Here is a 21,045-nt window from a genome sequence, read left to right as displayed (position 1 = left end):
GGTTGATCGCTAACATCAGATCTCATATACAACGAGTACCTGATAAATGTTGCTCGTTGAGTGCTGGTGCCCGCATTGATTTACATGCTGTGTGTTTATGTAGAATCTTACTGTTTTTTTCTTGGTCACTATTGTTATCTGCAATAACTTTAATAGTGATAGTTTTTAAAATTGTACAAATGGCCATAAAAGTTTTTAACTTAATGTTTATGAGTCCAGAGGAGAAGCCTAATGATTTTATCTTTGATGGTGGGTAGAAAAAATTTTAGAGAAGGCTGCTTATCAAAATCTTTTAGTCCTTTCTGAGCTACTGTCTTACTGTCCTCTGTACTAGGAAGTGTATATACTTACTATTTCTCATTTCTGTGAAATAGAAAAAGAAGAATTAACTGTATCTGTACGTGTGATATGTGTGTGTGGGTACACCTATACTCTTGGTACTGTGCTAAGGATTTACTGGTTTTTCTTTCTGGCTGCAAGCGATTTGCTTATTAATATTAGGTAAGAAAGAGAAGGGCCAAAATTGTTGCTGACCAGAGTTTATTGTGGTCCTCAGCCATGCTTCTTCATGCTGTGGCACTTGTGGAAGGGCCTAGAATCACTGCAGAACTTTAGAGAGCCAGGCTGGTTTCCATACCTTTATTCCCCTCTGTTGATTCTGACATCTGCCACTCCTTGTCTGTCTTTCTGTCCTTTTCACCTGAGGTAGAAGTGTTAATTGCTCAGTGGTGTCTGACTCTTTGTGACCCTATGGGCTGTAGCCCACCAGGTTCCTCAGTCCATGGGATTCTCAGGAAAGAATACTGGAGTGGGTTGCCAGGGAATCTTGTCCAGGGGATCTTCTCAACCCAGGGCTCGAACTGGGGTCTCCTGCATTGTAGGCAGATTCTTTTTTTTTTTTTTCCCTCAACCTGAAGTGAATTGTTCACCTATTCTGTGGTTCAGCTATGTGAAGTGTTAAGTGATTTTCAGTGGATTGCTCTGGGAATTTGACTGGCTATGTGATATGGATCAAAATAGTCATTCTAAATGCCTCCATTTTTAATTTTTTAACTGGAGTGTTATAATGATTAAATAAGGTAAACTGTTTAGAATAGTATCTACACACAGTAAATGTTTTATCTTTTTAACTATATTATAATTATCATTCTCATCATCTTTCACTCACTCCCTTGGTCTTATGTGACTGTTTGAGTTGTATTTTTTTTTTAAAAATAGTTATTTATTTATCTGTGCCAAGTCTTAGTTGCTGTGTGTGGGAGGGAGTTTTCATTGCAGTATATGGGATCTAGTTTCCCAACCAGGGATCAAACCTGTGCCCCCTGCATTGGAAGCACAGATTCTTAACCACTGGACCACCAGAGAAGTCCCTTAAGTAGTATTTTTTAATTTAGATACAGCATAGAATGTTAGAGATAGAAGAATAGTCAATACTGTTGTTGGCAACAGTCCTTGCCAGCAGTGTTGCCTGTGCCTCAGGTAGGTTAGTGTGGAATGTATGTTGATGTCTTCTAGTGAAGGAACAGTTCAACATGAGAGCTACTTGAATCTGGTCTTTATATTGACATTAACGATAGAGGCTGACAGGAATGCCAAGATAGCTGGTGGGGAGTCGGTTGTGGGGTCATGTGTCTAGGCAAAAAGGGGAACTAAAAATTGAGGCAGAGGACCCAGATGTGGTAACACAGTCATTCAGAGGAAGTGAGTTAAAAGGTTGAAAACATTAGCTCTTTCTTTTAATTGAATAGGAACATCACTGTAACCTGTATTTGTAATAATAAAATTTAAGTAAGTTGGAAATCAGGTTGATTCTGGCTCCATTTTGGACAGGTATTAGGATGTTGCTTTTGAAAAGCTGTAGTCAGTTTTAAGTCATGCTGTTTGTATGCCAGATGATTTTGTTTTTGGCAGTTAAATTCTCCCACTTGACTGTTAATTTGCTGGCAACAGTTTTGTCCAACTAGTTGGTGAGTTCTGAGAGGATATGGCGGGCTTTCCTGATGGCTCAGTGGGTAAAGAATCTGCCTGCAGTGCAGGAGACAGAGGAGATGGGTTCAAGCCAAGGTCAGGAGGGTCCTCAGGAGGAGGAAATGGCAACCCTCTCCAGTATTCCTGCCTAAAAAATCCCATAAACAGAGGAGCCTGGCAAGCTACAGTCCAAAGGGTTGCAAAGAGTTGGACACGACTGAGAGACTAGCACACACACATAGGATATGGAGACGCTACTATATAGTGTATTGCGGACTGGTCAGTAAGTCCCCTGGGTCATGGGTACCTGGAAGACAGGACTCTGTCTTACTAAACTTTATGTTTCTGGTACCTGGTAAGAGTCACACAGTAGGAGTTCAGTAAATATTTGAGTTGATCAATAGTTTTTCCTTGGAGATTTCCTTCTTTTATATTTTCTTTTAATAGCATTTATTCCTTGGAACTCTAGATTATTTTTTTTTTCTCTTTTCATCTATCTCTTTTCTCTTTTCTTTAACCCAAAAGGAAATGTGAAGTTATTAATTATGTAAGTTTATATCTAGAAACATGGAGCTTTAGAATTGGCAGGGACCTTATACTTCAGAGATAACCAGATCAATGCTGAATATTCCTAGGTCCATAGGCTACAGTGACTAGTTAGCTTCAAGCTGGACCATGATCTTGTTGAGAAGTAGTATTCATCTTATGTAGAGTCAGACAACCCAATTTTGTTTATTTCCAATCTGCCCTTTGATTCTGTTGTAGAGATTTGTTAGAGACATTTCATTTCTTGGTAAGTGTTTGGGGAGTCAATGGGCAGAGTTAGGAGAGAAGCACCCAGTGGTTTATAATGTGAATGGATTGGATCATACAGAAAGGTAAGTTAAGAGCTTCAGCAATGAAATTACAGTCTGGGCTGAATTCCACTTCTACCACTCTGTGACTCCTTGTCCTTGGGAAAATGATATAATATCTCTTAAATTTCACTTTACTTATGAAAATGAGATTGGAGAAGAGACAGTATAGGGCAGTGGGTGAAGAACTAGGGTTCTGAGGCCAGACTGCCTGGAATAGAATCCTGGTTCTTCTTATTTACTAGAGCAAGATTTTCAAGCAGGGTATTTTATTCTATAGTCAGTCCATAAAATTAGAATGATGATAATAATAGATGACTTTATAGTATTGTCCTAAAGATTAAATAAATGAATACCTGAATAAATGTTTAGCATGATGTCTTAAATGTTCCATAATTGTTAGCCATTTGTTACTTTTTAAATTGAATTAAAGTACCCTGATGCTGGGAAAGATTGAAAGCAAAAGGAGAAAGGAGTAGTGGAGGATGAGGTGGTTAGATAACATCACTGACTCAATGGATATGAATTTGAGCATACTCTGGGAAATGGTGGAGGACAGAGGAGCCTTGCATGCTGCAGTCCATGGGGCCACAAAGAGTCAGACACAACTTGGCGAGTGAACAACAGCAGAGTTGAATTAAATTTCTGTTAGGGCTGCTGTCAAGGAGAACTAATTAGGAAGAGACTTTTTCAAAATAAGTAGATTAAAACTAAAGCACAGTAATCATTGAACCTGGGATTCCAGAGAGGAATAATTTTATTTCTATTTTAACTGAGTGTGTTTTAATTTCATGAACAGCAGTGGCCCCCTTGCTTCCTACTGTACTAAAAAAGTAAAGCACTTTTGTACTAAAGATTTTTCTGTTTGTCTTGTTCATGATAGAAACTTTTTTTTCTTTAACAATGTGATTGTAAAAAGTGGTGTGAGCAAAGTAACATTTGCTTTCCTGAGGAAAGGCAAAGCAATTTCAAAATGACTTTCACTCACTAACAAAACTTGGATTCCAAGTTCCAGTGTTACAAGTACTATAGTTCAAGCTAGATATTTTATTTCTGAATTTCTAGCCAAAATCTAGAATTAATATGAAATTATAAAAGAGTACTTTAGCACACCTATAGGTTTTTCATTTCCTAATCTTAAAAGTATGTTTTAGAAAAAGTACTGCCTGTACACATATATCTTTTTCTTTGCGTTGATCTAGATCTATTTCCTTATTTTACGGTAGTGTCTTTGGCCTTGGAGGAGTTAAATGAGGGTCTCAAGCTCAAAGCTGATCATAATTTAATCAAATCAATTAAAGAAGGATGTTTTAATTAAGAGATTAAATGATACATTGTGATAATGGAGGTAAAAGCACTTTGTTGACTAAAGCACTTTGTAAACCATAAAGGGAAGTTGCTCAGTCGTGTCTGACTCTTTGCAACCCCATGGACTGTAGCCTATCAGGCTCCTCGGTCCATGGGACTTTCCAGGCGAGAGTACTGGAGTGGGTTGCCATTTCCTTCTCCATTGTAAACCATAAATCATTCTGCAAATATGAATTGTTTTTAAAATAAGAATTTACTCTGAAGCATTGCTGGCTTTCAAGTATATTTCCAGGCTGATTATCCCAGAGGTAACAGAATAGATGGGTTCAGTGATCAAATTTGGATAGTTGAGTTACAATTTATTGAATTTATTGCAAACATACAGTAAGAAGCATAGATAAAAGATGGGTATGTTAATACACTCAGGATAGGGTGAAGAGTCATACTACCCGAATCCTGTGTTTCCTGTTATTAGTTTGTCCAGTCTCTATGCTGGGCTTTCCTGATGGCTCAGTGGTAAAGAACCTGCCTGCTAATGCAGGAGACGAGGGTTTGATCCCTGGGTTGGGAAGATCCCCTCGAGAAGGAAATGGCAACCCATTCCAGTATTCTTTTCTGGGAAGTCCCATGGGCAGAAGGAGCCTGATGGGTTGCAGGCCATGGGGTCACAAAGCATCTGACACTACTTAGCGACTAAACAATAACAAGTCTCTAAGCTGCATCCACTTTCCTGGTGACAGTATGTTTACAGTATAGTTGAGAATGAACAAGGGGACTTAACAGATGGAAAGTGTCTGGATCCAATGTTTGCTTGCTCTGTTGGAGAGACCTGAGGTATTTACATCTGAACACAGCTGTAATTTGCTGTTAACCTGCAGAGCTGTTGATCCACCTGTCTCTGGCAAATGACACATGAGGCTAGAATGAGGATCCCCAGTGGGTGTTTGGTTTAAGGACAGCAATCTGGATGTGTGATCTAATCCATGTTGTGAATAAGATATGCATCATCCTTCCATCTTGCGCTGTCTATACATAGCACTCTTGCTTTGTTCCATCCTTTTAATCTATATTCAAACTAATTGTGTTCAGTTTTTTCTGTCTTTGGCCTACAGTTTACTGACAGCTACCTTAACTTCTGTTTCACTGTGTAAATTTCACCTGTGTTTCAAAAGTTACTTGTTTACCATTTTTGTTGAGTTTCATGTCTTCCTTGTTTCTTTTGTTTTCCTTAAAGCACATTGAATACAGCATCTTAAATAATAGTAAGCTCACTTTACAATGATCATTACTGTTATCTTCCATTACAAAAGTATAGCAGATCCATGTTTTGTTTTGTTTTGTTTTGGTGGAGGACTGAAATATCGTAGCATAGGAATCTGTATCTATAAGGAATAGGGGGGTAGTTATTAAAGAGATGAATACCTTCAGCTCTCTATGTGTATCTATTTCACTGAGTTTAGATCTTTCATTTTCAGTCCTGGATAAAAGTGTTCAGATTACTTTAAAAATGGCAGTCTTAAAAGGATGGTTTGATACTCCTTCTTTGTCTGGGGAAAAGGCATCTTTCAAAGCTAGATCCAGAAATCCAGTAAATCTCTTCCTTTATATCTAGACCGTTATAGAGAAAATAAAATGGAATTCTTGCTGGAAAATAATCTGTCTAGAAAATTCCTTGCTAGGGAATTGTCTATGGGGAAAACTCAGGAAAACAGTAGATAGTTAAATGTTACAGAATTATTGCTTCTGTTTAATAATAGTTACATGAAATCAGAATCCAATTGAAACAGTTGTTTATGTAGTAAGTTTTATATTCCTTTCTTAGTGGATATGCATTTACAAAGTTGAATTGTGATAAGCTGTGATAGTAAATCAGAATGGTGGAAATGACAGTTTAATTTTAACAAACTTTTTGTTTTTAATGTTATGTGTACATTGTTTGTAACTTGATTGTTTTTAATTTTATATTTAGTATAATTTTGAAAACGCATCTCAGACATTTGATGACCTTCCAGCAAGGTTTGGTTATAGACTTCCAGCTGAAGGTTTAAAGGTAAGAAAATAGTAATATATGATTAAATTATAGGATATTTAATAAAGTTATCTTTATTGTTCTTTGTTTAAAGAATGAAAATATTCCTTATTGTTACTTATAAAACATATATATTCATTCATAAAGGTCTCAGACTATTGACAAGGTATGAAAAAGAAAGTGAAAATTACTTGTGATTGTATTTTATTATTCTGAACTAGCTGCTATTAGCATTTGGCATATGATATTTCAGATCTGTTCTTCTAGAATATGTGCTATGTGTTTGTTGAGATATATGTACAAATATTTGGGCATATATATTTATGTACATATAATGAACCTGTATTTAATAGAAATAGAAATATGTCACTTGGTTACCTGCCATTTTTACTTAATTGTAAACTAGAACATCTTTTCATGCTAATAGAGAAGGATCTGCATTTTAGTTTGCTGTGCCTGCATGGTTTTGCAATATCATGAAATACTATGGATTTTTGAATAATTTTGTTTAATTTTTTTACTGTGGATATTTAGCTTGTACAATTTTTGCTAGTGCACTTTGCCCATTTTTAAATTAAAATGTCCATTCTTATTGCTATGTAAGAATATATATTGAAAGCATTAATCTATTATTTGCCTTATCGGCCTCAGATCGTTGTCCTTCATCTTTTAACTTTAAAGTTTCAGAAGTTACATTTGTGTATTATAGTTGCATTTTATTATCTTTCTCTTCTACCTCTGGAGTCATGCTTAAAAAAAAATCCTTCCATGCTCCAGTATAAGGTTTTTATGTTATGTAAGTGAGAATACGTGAAACTGTGTATATATGTACCACAGAATGTTTTCAGTTTTTTCTAATTTTTTAAAATACCATATTTAAGTGCCATAAAAATGTTATTCTCAACTAGGATACCAGGCATCTCTGGGAAGGATGTACCAGTTTTTAAGTTTTTCAAAGATTTTAAATTATTAAAAAATCCAAGTATTATATAACTATTTGTCATTGTAAAAATATTTAAACAGAAAAGAGGTATATAGAGTAAAAAGGAAAAAACTCTCCTTTACCCTCTTCATCACCTATACTTATTTCTTCTTTAGAGTTCAGCATCAGGTTGTTATGTGCTCTCACAGTCTTCAGATCCTTTTCTAAATATGTAGTGCTTTTTAGTTCTTACATTTATGAACTTGTAAAGGTCATAAGTGGTTATCATTATGTATATGAAAGGTTTCTTAATTTTTATAATGAAACCCATTCTAGCTAATTTATCCAGAGAGGAATTTATGAAGGGATAGAGATGTTGATAGTATTGTAGCCTGGAGAAGCAGTTTCCAGACTGTTTCAGCAATGAAACCCAGAAGTGCCTTGTAGAACTGCCAAGATAAAAGATTGATGGCAGTCACTGACCGCCAGAGAAAAGCACAGAACCTTGTCTCTGACCAGAAAGCTTCTGTGGTCTTAAAACAATCTGCCCCTATGTCTACCCAAGCTGGTCAAAGGGATACTCTTTGCCAAACTGTTTCCTCAAAGCTATCACCTGGATTTTTCTAATTGACAGACTCTACACCACACAGTCTAGAAAAGCTATGACAGACTTAGACAGCATATTAAAAAGCAGAGACATTACTTTGCTGACGAAGGTCCATCTAGTCAAAGCTATGGTTTTTCCAGTAGTCATGTATAGACGTGAGAGTTGGACCATAAAGAAACCTGAGTGCTGAAGAACTGATGCTTTTGAATTGTAGGAAATTCAAACCAGGTTTGAATATCAAACCAGATATTCAAGGAAATCAGTCCCAAATATTCATTGGAAGGACTGATGCTGAAGCTGAAACTCCAATACTTTGGCCACCTAATGCGAAGAACTGACTTGTTAGAAAAGACTGTGATGGTGGGGAAGATTGAAGGCAGAGGGAGAAGGGGATGACAGAGGATGAGATGGTTGGATGGCATCACCAATTCAATGGACATGAATTTGAGCAAGCTCTGGGAGTTGGTGATGGACAGGGAAGCCTAGTGCGTTGCAGTCCGTGGGGTCGCAAAGAGTTGGACCCAACTGAGCGACTGAACTGAGATCACACAGTTACTAGCTATATATTAATACTTTAGCGAAATACCTGACTATGGGGGAGGCTGGATAATATAGTTGTTGTTATTTTTGTTGTTTTGGTGTACTTTGGGAAGGTAGGATCATAGTGTGGGAACAGTGGTTTCAAAAAATTTGGGCACTATGAAAGAAAGGTATCCACTATAGTATTTACATTTGATTCCCCCACCTCCCCATATTAGCATTATGTCTTAGAGATATTTCCACAGCCTTGCTTGGTAAATGACCACAGTTTATTAGTCATTTTCTATTAATAAATATTCAGATATTTTTGTTTCTTATCTAAAGCCAGTTATTTTGCTAAGATAGAGGTTTGGAAGTGTAATAAATGAGTGCATGGGTATTTATATATAAAATTTTCTTAGATGCACTAAATTACTTTTCTAAAAAGCTGTGCTAATGGGTATGAGAATATCCATTTTCCTACACCCTTGCCAATCCCGGGTATTATCAGGCTTTTAAACTTTTGCCAATCTGATGGGCAAAAGAATTATCTTGTTTTAATTTGCATTTCTCTGATTACCAGCAGTTTTGAGCTGGCAGCCTTTCTTCCATTCAGCATAAAGAGTCCAACCATCCCTTTTCACTGAAGAACCTTTTTGCTTAGTAAGCCTGTTTTAAAGAGTTTCATTAACTCCTGATAACCATAGTCTTATTGTAGCTTTTCTGTGCTATTGTAAATTTTGTTTTTTAGTCAATAAGTTATGTCCGACTCTTTTGCGACCCCATGGATTATAGCCTTCCAGGCTCCTCTGTGCGTGGGATTTCCTAGGCAAGAATGTTGGAGAGGGTTGCCATTTTCTTCTCCAGGGGATCTTCCAGACCTCGGGGCTGAACCAGAGTCTCCTTCTTTAGCAGGTGATTCTTTACCACCGAGCCACCTGGGAAACTCATTTTACATTTAGTTTATGTTTAAAAGGTATTTTGACAATTGTGTTTATTCACTGCCTGGGGAAAAAAATAGTGTTAAATATCTGCCTGCTTTTACCCTGTAATAATAGGGCAAGCCCAATAGGTGAAATTCAGTGATAGTAAAGAGAGTATTCTAACAAATTGCAAATTGTTGGATCATTATAGATAGCTTTTATAGCTGCATGACTGGCTTGCCATTGCCCAGAATCAGAATTCACAAATGCTAGCCTACTTCTTATTGTTTACAAGGAGGACTTGACGATAAAGTGGACATGGCTCACAGCAGTGTAATGTCTATAAAACTGATTAAACAGATGTGTTAAAAATATAACCAAGTTAATTTAAAAATATTGTATGGTTATAGCATTAAGAGACATAACTGAGAAATATTTTTACTTTTGAGCTTTGTCCGGAGTGTTTAGTTGGGATAGTTTTTGTAGGCTTATGTTCTGCAGATAGAATCTGTATATTTTATAATAGTATAAAATATTAGTATAAAGTAAAAGTATAAAATATAGTAAAAAATTCTGTAGAATCTGTAGATTTTATAATGGTATCAAAGAATTCCACCATTTATAAAAGATTAGATATGTATGGTATGTCAATAACCTCAGATATGCAGATGGCACCAACCTTATGGCAGAAAGGGAAGAGGAACTAAAAAGCCTCTTGATGAAAGTGAAAGAGGAGAGTGAAAAGGTTGGCTTGAAGCTCACCATTCAGAAAACAAAGATCATGGATCTGGTCCCATCACTTCATGGGAAATAGATGGGGAAACAGTAGAAACAGTGTCAGACTTTATTTTTCTGGGCTCCAAAATCACTGCGGATGCTGATTGCAGCTGTGAAATTAAAAGACGCTTACTCCTTGGAAGGAAAGTTATGACCAACCTAGATAGTATATTAAAAAGCAGAGACATTACTTTGCCAACAAAGGTCCATCTAGTCAAGGCTATGGTTTTTCCCGTGGTCATGTATGGATATGAGAGTTGGACTGTGAAGAAAGCTGATTGCTGAAGAATTGATGCTTTTGAACTGTGGTGTTGGAGAAGACTCTTGAGAGTCCCTTGGACTGCAAGGAGATCCAGCCAGTCCATTCTAACGGAGGTCGATCCTGGGTGTTCATTGGAAGTGAAAGTGAAAGTTGGCCTCTCAGTTTGATGTTGTAATTCTGTTCTCTCTCCTGCCTCACTAAAATAAAAACTTACAAGTAAGTGTTACTCTTTTGCCATATCCTTGCCAAGACTTATTATCAGAATTAAAGGATTGCCAGCTTGATGGGGTATGAAGTGCTATCTTACTGCTTTTACTTGGGATTTCTTGAATAATTAGTGATATCAAGCATTAGTGAGATGTGCATGTATGTGTGCTAAGTCACTTCAGTCATGTCTGACTCTTTGCGATCCTATGGACTGTAGCCCACCAGGCTCCTCTGTCCATGGATTCTCCAGGCAAGAATACTGGAGTGGGTTGCCATACCCTCCTCTAGAAGATTTTCCCAACCCAGGGATTGAACCCACATCTCTTACATATACTTGCATGTAGCATTATATAATTATTAGTGAGATACAGCATTATTGGTCACAGGCTTCTAGTTTGTCTGTTTTTTAACCTATTTTTGTACTGGTTTGTAAATTTTTAAAATATTGACTTTTAGGAGTCCAGACACTAATCGTTTAGTTCAGTTTAGTCCAGTCGCTCAGTTGTGTCCGACTGTTTGCGACCCCATGGACTGCAGCACTCCAGGCTTCCCTGTCCATCACCAAATCCTGAAGCTTGCTCAAACTCATGTCCATCGAGTTGGTGATGCCATCCAACCATCTCATCCTCTGTCATCCCCTTCTCCTCCCACCTTCAATCTTTCCCAACATCAGGTTCTTTTCCAGTGAGTCAGTTCTTCGCATCAGGTGGCCAAAGTATTGGAGTTTCAGCTTCAGCATCAGTCCTTCCAATGAATATTCAGGATTGATTTCCTTTAGGATCAACTAGTTTGATCTTCTTGAAGTCCAAGGGACTCTCAAGTGTATTCTCCAACACCTCAATTCAAAAACATCAGTTCTTCGGCGCTCAAATTTCTTAATCTTTTAGTTATATTGCCTTATAAATATTTTCTTCTTTGTGCTTTTTAATTTAAAATTGCCTTTTAAAATTATGCCTAAGTTTAAATTAATGTAGACATCTTTTTTGATGTTTTGAGTTTTCTGTATCTTAAGTAATCCTTCCCTACCCTGAGGTCTTGAAATATTTTTCTCTGTTTACTCCAAAATTTGTAAATTTTTCCCGTGTCCTTCATTCCGTACTTGGGAGGTCTTTAATCTACCCAGGATTATTTTATTGTACAGTGTAAAATAGATCCCTATTTTTACCTTTTTGAAAGAATACCCAACTAGTGAAGCATCATTATTGCATAGTCAAGATTTTATCATGTAGATTAGTAATGCTAGCAAAGTTTCTTAGTAGATTCTCTGTATGTTATCAGTATCATCGGAATAATTCAGTTGTACACCAAAGGCCAGTCTCAGGGAGATCAAACTTTTCTAGGTTTCTTGATTCTTTGCTTTTAAGAAGTGCCTTGACAAGTAGAGGGAATAATAATGATTATTAAAAATTCAAATCAAGATTATCTCTGAAAGGTAAGCGTAGTATTTGGGGTTTCCTGAGTATTCCTGTCAATGGCAAATCTTGTTTTCAGCAAAACACCTTTTGGGCTGGATTTACCATGATCTTTTTTTTTTTTTTGATATGTGTTTATCTGTCTGCATGAGGTCTTAGTTGAGACCGATGAACTCTTAGTTAAAGTATGTGGGATCTAGTGCCCTAACCAGGAATCGAACCAGGGCCCCCAGCACTGGGAGCACAGAGTCTCAGTCACTGGACCACCAGGGAAGTCTGGTACCATGATGTTTGTATACAGTGTTTTTGTAACCTGGTCCTCAGCCTAAGTTCTTCATGTGAATGAGAAGACAGAGAGGATAAAGATCTTGGCAGGCAGATTTGTCCTTGACTGCCTTTCCTCATATATAGACAAACAAAGGTACAAATAAAAGGATTTCCTCTTACAATTAGCTTTTTTTTTTTTCTGATCTTTTTTCTTAAATTAGTGCCTTGTAGCATCATCACCAGTTAATTTTTCACAAGCTATGCTATTCTTTGAAAATAAATTTACTAGTTAATTTTAGGATTATATTATAAGAAATCATTTGTTTAATATAAAGATGAGATTAGAAGAGAGTGGTTTTTTCTTTTTTTGCTGTGAAGGAAAATGCAAATATTGCAAGGAAATGTGTGGTTGTTTGTGAGACATCCTTTGCTTCCTTTGTAGCAGATATTTAAGAGAGATTCAGGACTGCTGCTGTGTTTTTCCTCCCAGACACCTGACAGATTTGTGATAGGAAGAAGTCTTGGTTAAGGCTGAATGTGCATGGCTGCCTCTCTCCTAAGAACTGTGAATTGTTGCAATGTCACCTTCATTTTGTTGGCTAAAACAGAGGTCAGAGTTTCCTTTTTGAAGGAAAATAAGGAAATAGGGCCATCAAAATAAGGAATAAAACCACCTGGCTATACATAAAAGGAGAATTCTAAAATACAAAGGCATTTGCAATTGCACAAACTTTGATCATATTCAAAGAATGCTTCTTCAGTGACTTTTGAACATATAAAGTAAGCCTTTTCCTATTAATTTCAAAGGTGATGATTGCTTATTCATGTATTACTGAATCAAGGAATATAGAATCTCATTAGAGATAGAAAATAATGAAGAATTATTTCATTATAGTAGCTTATCACTTAAATGTGGGGCAGCTGGGAGAGAGCATAAAAGGGAGGGCCTGAAAAGAGTGCATGAGAAAATCTACGGCATCTCACACATCTTATGTGGAATTCCTAAAATCAACCTTGGTTCTTTGTTTTGTTCCACAGTTTGGGCCCTAGTCACTTCCACCATCCTTGGACCCACCCACATTGTTCTGTTTGTTCTCTTGCCACCTTGGAAGTAAAAGGAGGCTTAGGTTCTGATACTGTAAATCAACATAGTCAGCCTGCATACATCCCTGCTTCACTACTGGGCATTTCTGTTGTCTGTTCGCTTAGTAGTTTTCATTAGATTTTCTTGCTGGCTTTATCAATTTGATATGGTAAAAATTGGTAATTTTTTATTCCTTTGCCCATGAAAATCTATTTTTCTGGTTATAAGAGTAATGTATGGTCACTGTAAAAATTAAGATGATGTAGGATATGAAAAGAATTTGAAAATCATCCATTTATATATATTACTTTGCAACTTCTTAAAATTTGACAATATCACAACATATCCAATATCATGGGTATCTTTTCATGTAAAAATATATATATTCATAGCATCACTAGAAATTCTGTAACTTATTGCAATACTGGCATTGTACCATAATGTGCCAATCCCTTGTCATTATACATTTAGGTTGCTCTTAATTTTAAAAATTGTGAAATATTGGAAACAGAATAGAGTAGGGAAACAACAGAATATCCAGTATACCTACTACATAGATGCAAATATTTTACCATTTTTTAACACTTCTTTTTTAAAGAAGTGTTACCAGTACCACTGAAACATTCTTTTTATCCTCCCGATTAGGTTCCCTTATCTTCCCTCTCATAATCATCACCCTGAAATTTATGTGTATATTTCCCATTTAATGTTATAAAACATGTTACCTTATAAACACTGTTGTGCCTACTTTTATATGTCTCATGAGGCTTTTAAACTTGCCTTTTTCATCCTACAATGTATTTTAAATTCATGTTATTATATAGTCTTAATTCATTTCAATGAATAGTACTTCATTTTATGACTATGGTACAATTTATTTTTTTATTCTTTTGTTGGTAGATATGTAAGATGCCGGTTTTTAGCTATTATAGTGTTGCACTGAATAGCCTTAAAATTATCTCCTTGCTTACAGTATAATTAAAGGTTGTTTCACACTCATCAGATCAGTGAAAAAAAATAAAGTCTTATCAATGGCTGACAAGGAAATGGGAAACCAAGTATTCTTATATATGGCTGGTATATGAACTTCTGACCACTTTGAAGAGATTGATAGTATTTTTTCCTTCTTTAAATTAGAGTTTGCAATGGTGAAATTATTTTTTCCCATACTTACTGTGTTTATTTAATTTAATAAAGAAATTAGTGATCATCTTTGAAATTAACAGAAAATCCAGTACCGATACCAACACTTACTATTTTGTATTGTTCTCCCTACTTTTATCTGTGTACCTGCACCACCCCTTCTTGCTATTCACCATTCTCTTTGAATACTGCATACTGAAATAATTTCAGTAGTTAGGATCTGACCACTACTATCAGTAATTTTAAGTTCTGACCCCCTTAATCAGCCTGATAACCAGATTATATTCAACTTTAGTTAACTAGATTGGGCTCAGCTATAACTGAGTTATTGTAGAAGGAAATGACTAACCACTCCAGTATTCTTGCCTGGGAAATCCAATAGAAAGAGGAACTTGGCAGGCCACAGCCCATAGGGTCGTAAAGAGTCAGACATGACTTAGGTACTGAGCACATTTCTGACTTGTGACAATGACAGATTGCAAACAGTTATGATAACATACTACTCAGGATTCACTTTTGTTTTTAAAACTGAAACAGAATTTCTTTGCTGTCTTTTATTTTTCACAGATTTACTTTCTGTATTTGTTTCTGAACTTTTTGTTATCAAAGATTTTGTTAAGAACTTTGTAATTGATTAACACATTTAAAGTTTTTATGTTCTTAGAGGATTTGCCAAGTACTACAGACTATAAAATATGAATAAATATTCCTTACTGATGTGTATTGATTATATGGCAATATAGAAGACCATCTTAAAGGTAATGTAATTACAGTGTAAGCTCAATTCACTTAAAATTCCTCATTTTTAAAGAAACCATCTTGTTGGATATATCTAGTCCTACAAGTGTACCAGTCTTTTGAGCTTTTAATTTTCCACTTTGTTGATTGACCATATATATGCTAAAGTCGCTTCAGTCATGTCCAAGTCTGCGACTCTGTGGACTAGAGCCTGCAAGGCTTCTCTGTCCATGGAGGTTCTCCAGGCAGTGTCCTCCTCCAGGGGATCTTCCTGACCCAGGGATTAAACCTGTGTCTCAATATGTCTCCTGCATTGGCAAGTGGATTGTTTACTGCTAACTCCACCACGTAAATGCTGTTGGTTCAAACTGAAGTGACAATTTTTAATTTTTCTTCAGAATGATAATGGTATGAGTGGGTATGCTGGTGAAATAGTATGCAACCTATTACTAACTAAAAAGCATTGTCCACCAGAGGGCGCAGTGATTTTGTTTTCTAAAATGTCAAAATACATCCCCTGAGTGAAGCAATCTCTCTGCATGCTGAATGAGAAGCATGTACCGGGTGGACTTTTCCTCATAGAGCTTGAGATTTATAAAATAAAAATCCTGACAAATAACTACTTCTATGTTAAGTAAAACTGAAGGCAACAGTCTTTACATTTTTATATATTATGTTGTTATTTTTAAGGATTAAATTTGATACTAGATTTAAAGATAGGATCTGAAAAGAGAAGAAATACAGCTTAGTAGCACCATGTCAAAATTTTTTTGAAAGGACTGTAGTGTGTTTGTCAGAAACCTAATTTTGTTTTATGGTGCATCAATTGACATATAGTATCTAGAAAAGGTTAAAGTGTGATAGTTCCTGTCTGTTGTTGTATTGGTCAGATCACTTATAGTAGTATATTAGGTTTGGGCACCAGATTGAACTATATAGTAAAGTTTAAGAACCAAGTCAAACATCACCTTTTCTGTTACTGCCTCACATAGAATAATTTTCTCTGATCTGTGCGTTTTTACTTCATGTTGTTTTTATTTTGTTTTATCTTATTGAACTTAAAATAATGAGTAATGGTTAAGGGGTGTTTTACTGCCTAAGAGAAGAGTAATCTCCAACAATTTGTGAAAAGGGAATTAAATGTACTTTGTACGTGAAAGTTACTGGTAGATTTTAGAAGAATGGTCTAACAAAGCATTAGAGAAAATTGTAGTGGATCTTTTTAACTTTCCAGAAACAAATTAATCTGCCACACATTAGGAAAACGTTAGCTGATAAAGTCTGATTGATCAGTGTGACTCTTTTTGTCTGTGTTTGAATGTAAAAGTTATGACAGGTTCCATTGACATCTTTATCATTTGAAAAGATCGTATTAAATTCTGGAATCAACCTTAACTGCCTTTTAGACTAACGATTTGTTCATTTTTGTAAATGTGCATTTCTCTTCTTATTGCCCATTTTGTTCTTCACCTGTTTTTTTTTTTTTTTTCCTGTCCAGCAGGGGGAGTATGGCAGAGTGGTTGAGAATGTAGGGTCTGGAGCCAGACTTCCTGGGATTACATGCCTGCTCTGTATAACCTTAGACAAGTTACCTAACTCTTTTGAGACTTAGTTTCCTCCTCTTTACAATAGGGGTATAACAATAGGAGTTACTTCATAGGGTCATTGCAAAGATTAAATGAATTAGGGCATTTAAAGGGCATAGTGCCTGACACACAGTGCTTGGTGCCATGGCTCAACAAATATTAACTGCCTGCTATTACTGCAGTTATTAATTATTAATAACTTCAGGTATTCACTAACAAACAGCTCACCACTTTTTTTCTTCATGCTTTTACTTTTATATTCTTACAAAGGGAACGATGCTCTGTTCCCTTGCTTTCAGCATTTTTGTTGATATTATCATTGCATATATTCTCCTTACTCTAGGTCAGGAAGATTCCCTGGAGGGCATGGCAACCCACTCCAGCATTCTTGCCTGAAAAATCCCATGGACAGAGGAGCCTGGTGGACTACAGTCCATAGGGTCGCAAAGAGCTAGACATGACTAAAGATACTGAGCACACACACATACTCTTCTTAATTTTATTTGTTGTATAGTTGCCATTCAGTTCAAACTGAAGGGAGGAAAGTCTAAGGCCTTCAGCCTGAAACAGTCTTTTAAATAAAACCATTTTATTAAATTATCTCTTTTTTACTTCATTAACAGTGTAATTTATCAACCAAAGTAATTCTCTCATAACTACATGCAGTTTCACAGTTCTAAATACTTTGGAAGTGTTAAAACAAAATTATATTTGGTATGATTTTTAAGTTTAGGTTATTTGAATATTCCAGTTAAAACATGGTAACCCAGACCACTTTGGAAAACTGAATTGCTTGGTGGTATTTACTAAAGCTTGAAACTGTGATCCAGCTTGATATCCTGTGGTTCTTTGTACATAAACATCATGCACATGTGTTCATGAAAATATTTGTACTGGAAAGTTTATAATAGCACTGTGTGTAATAGTGCCTACTATAATTTACCCAAATGCTCATCAGTAGAATACATTTTGGTATATTCATACCACATAATACTATAGAGAAATGAAAATGTGCGATCTGCAAAATACATCTTAACAGTATGGTTGCTGAAGAGCAGGAATGAGTCTGAGAAATACAGTACTGAGAGAAAGAAGTCTAAAAGAGAATCTGCTGTGTGTCTGGTTCTGCTTATGTTAAGTATAAAATTAGGCAAAATCTGATCTAAGCTATTCAAAGTCCATGTAGTGACACTGCTGATTGGATGGGGGGGGTAGTGACTGACAGGGATGATGAAGGGAACTCCTGGAGTGCTGTTAATATCTGTTTCTTGATACAGGTATGTTCAGTTTGGGAACACTCATCAAGCTGAAAAACCTTTTAAGGCTTCATGTATTGCCTTAAAAGCTTTTTAAAAAATCCGTAAATATATATACCACAAACCCATTCTGTTATACATTTGATGATATTGAGGTGCCAGTCTGAATGCACTATTTTTGTCCTGCCTCCTGTTTCATCGTCAGAGAATTACAACAACGGTAAGAAAGATGGGCATCCTCTCTGAGTCTCCTCGACATTGGTAGTTTTCTTGGGCTTTCTACATATTGGTGTAAACTGCCCCTGTCAGTAAATAGGGATAAGGAGCATCCTTGATATCGCAGAGCAAGCATCCTTTTAATAAAAAGGAATTGGCTGTGGAGGGAAACTTGAGGCATGTGGACCTGGAATAAAGCAGCACCTTCTTGGCCACTCTTTAAGGGACTAGAGAGTTCTGCTAAATTAATTGGCAAAATCCATTATACTGCCTTGTAGACTTTGTGTATGAAACAAAATAATTTTCACTGTTTTAAGTGACATATCTGGGGGAAGGATAGAAACTGTTAGGCTATTTTATCAAGTTACTGTTTTTAGCATAGTCCACAGGAAAAAATAATATTTAATAATTTTAAGACCTGTTTTGGGGAATTCCCTGGTGGCCCAGTGTGTGCTTTCACTGTCAGGTATTCTGGTTTGATCCTTGGTTTGGAAACTAAGATCCCATGAGCCATGTGGCCCCCCCCCAAAGCAAAACAAAAACCTGTTTTTTTCTTTTTAGGCTTCAGTTTCTATTAATGCAAATAGATTTTTTTTTAAAATTTTTAGCTTATGTGTATTTAAGTTTTGTAAATTTTCTTATGTCTAAAAATAATACATAATATATACATAATAATACATACACAAAATGATACATAACAGATTCATCAATACAGAAATGATTAAAAAGCAAAATTCTTTTTTCCTGGTTCCACTCGTAGAACTTTTTGTGTTTCCATACATTTATTGATTCTAAAGTGAAGTTGCTCAGTCATTTCTGACTTTTTGCAAACCCGTGGACTGTAGCCTGCCAGGCTCCTCTGTCCGTGGAATTTTCCAGACAAGGATACCAGAGTGAGTTGCCATTTCCTTCACCAGGGGATCTTCCTGACACAGGGATCAAACCCGGGTCTTCCACACTGCAGGCAGACTCTTTACTGTATGGGCCACCAGGGAAGCCCTGTGTTGATATATTGATTCTAAGCCCCATATTGATTCCAAGATGCACTTTATTACCCCATGTTTTAACATATCTGAAATTGGGATGTGTCTTTCACTTGTTATTCTCTAGATGGCGATCATGATGGAGTTGTCCTCACAGGAAATTTGGTCATAGCTGTTCATATTGTCTTCAGTTGAGTTATATACCCTGTTGCTGCCACATGGCTTGAATGTAATTGCTGTTATAAGTGTCTTGAACTGCACTATGTGATTTGACTTTAAGGCATAAAGTTAGTTTGTGTGCAGAAAGGCACAGGAAAGGCAGCAGGGAGCAAATTTAATATGAATGAAGTAAATATTCTTTGTTGGGAGGATAACCACAGTTCTGTTTCCTTGCAAAGTAAATACCAAGCGCTTTATGACATCAAGAAAGGGAGTTTTCTTTGAGTAAGTGAAGGTATGCTGTATTTTATTCCTGAAACATGTGCAAAAACATTCTCTATCACAAGCCAGGCAATTCATTTAAGGCAGGAGAAGTTACCAAATCCTGTGCATGTACCATACAGGACTGTTTTAAGACACCGTATCATAGCCTTAATTACTCAGTTCAGTCCAGTCACTCAGTTGTGTCCGACTCTGAGACTATGGATTGCAGCACATGAGGCCTCCCTGTCCATCACCAACCCCCAGAACCTACTCACTCTCATGTCCATTGCATCAGTGATGCCATCCAACTATCTAATCTTCTGTTGTCCCTTCTCCTCCTGCCTTCAGTCTTTTGCAGCATCAGGGTCTTTTCAAATGAGTCAGTTCTTCGCATTAGGTGGCCTAAGTATTGGAGTTTCAGGTTTGGCATCAGTCCTTCCAATGAATATTCGGGACTGATTTCCTTTAGGATGGACTGGTTGGATCTCCTTGCAGTCTAAGGGACTCCCACACCACAGTTGAAAAACATCAATTCTTCAGCGCTCAGCTTTCTTTATATAGTCCAGCTCTCACATCCATTCATGACTACTGGAAAAACCAAAGCTTTGACTTGATGGACCTTTGTTGATAAAGTTACAAAATTACTCACTTCTTATAAATGAATTTGAAGACTTTGATAATATCTTTATGTGTTTATTCAGTGTTTTCCATCTATTGATTTTGGTTTTTCTGTTTTAAACTATTAATATGACATTTTATATTAATACATTTCAGATGTCAAACCATTCTGTATTTTTGGGAAAACAACTTGCTGTTTTTTTTTATTTGTAGTTATTTTGTGAATGCCTTTTCAGTTTAATATGTATAGACTTACCTTATTCCTTTTAGTGATTCTGTTATTTTCCACTGAAAGAATATATTATAATTTCTTAAATGGCTGCCATATTGATGTACATGATTTCTGGTTAAAAACTACGTAAGAGGGAACATCTTTCAACATACACCTTTATATACCCAGTCTAGTGATTCTGTAGAATAAGTTCCTAGAAATGCTGTGCATTTTCATTTTTTGATGAAAGAAAATCAATAGTTACTTTTTAAAAAGTATTCACTTGATTTAGAAATGTGAATCATTGTTGGAAAATATATCAACATGCTAACAGTGGTTGTCTCTGGGGTGATGGACTTATGTGTGATTTTTTTTTTTTTTAAGTTTAATAGTAAAAATGGAATTAAGGAAACCAAATACTACTTTAAAAGTTCTGGGACTGTGAGCAGTTGGCAGGTAGAAACTGTTGTAGTTGCCAGATAATTCATTTAGCGTAATGCAAAACATGGGGAGCAAATTCAAAAGGTGTTTATAGAAGTAAGTTGAATTCTTTTTTTTTTTTTTTAGTTTAACAGAGAAAACTTACTGATAATTCTTTTTTTAGGGTTTTTTGATTAACTCAAAACCAGAGAATGCCTGTGAACCCATAGTGCCTCCGCCAGTAAGAGATAATTCATCTGGCACTTTCATCGTGTTAATTAGAAGACTTGATTGTAATTTTGATGAAAAGGT

The 21,045-nt window shown here is 36.1% G+C and overlaps 1 protein-coding gene across 6 annotated transcripts in view; it reads left to right on the top strand.

The window, feature by feature from the left end:
- The window catches only part of RNF13 (ring finger protein 13), a 140,190-nt gene that overhangs the window by 35,393 nt on the left and 83,752 nt on the right, over nucleotides 1-21,045 (top strand). For 3 of the 6 annotated variants that reach the window (XM_088839896.1, XM_055411877.2, XM_088839893.1), the window contains 2 exons: nucleotides 6,100-6,180; nucleotides 20,918-21,043. In XM_088839896.1, the coding sequence (XP_088696022.1) occupies nucleotides 6,100-6,180; nucleotides 20,918-21,043 (207 nt within the window). Of the gene's footprint in view, nucleotides 1-6,099; nucleotides 6,181-17,883; nucleotides 18,083-20,917; nucleotides 21,044-21,045 lie in introns of those variants that run through there. The other 3 variants (XM_088839901.1, XM_055411885.2, XM_088839905.1) reach the window with 3 other exon arrangements.

The sequence above is a fragment of the Moschus berezovskii genome, chromosome 1, assembly GCF_049115385.1.
Source record: "Moschus berezovskii isolate FMDL1 chromosome 1, NW_MosBer_1.0, whole genome shotgun sequence".
NCBI classification, from domain to species: Eukaryota; Metazoa; Chordata; class Mammalia; order Artiodactyla; family Moschidae; genus Moschus; species Moschus berezovskii.
Note: the sequence above shows the minus strand (reverse complement) of the source record. Positions and strands in the feature narration are given on the sequence as shown.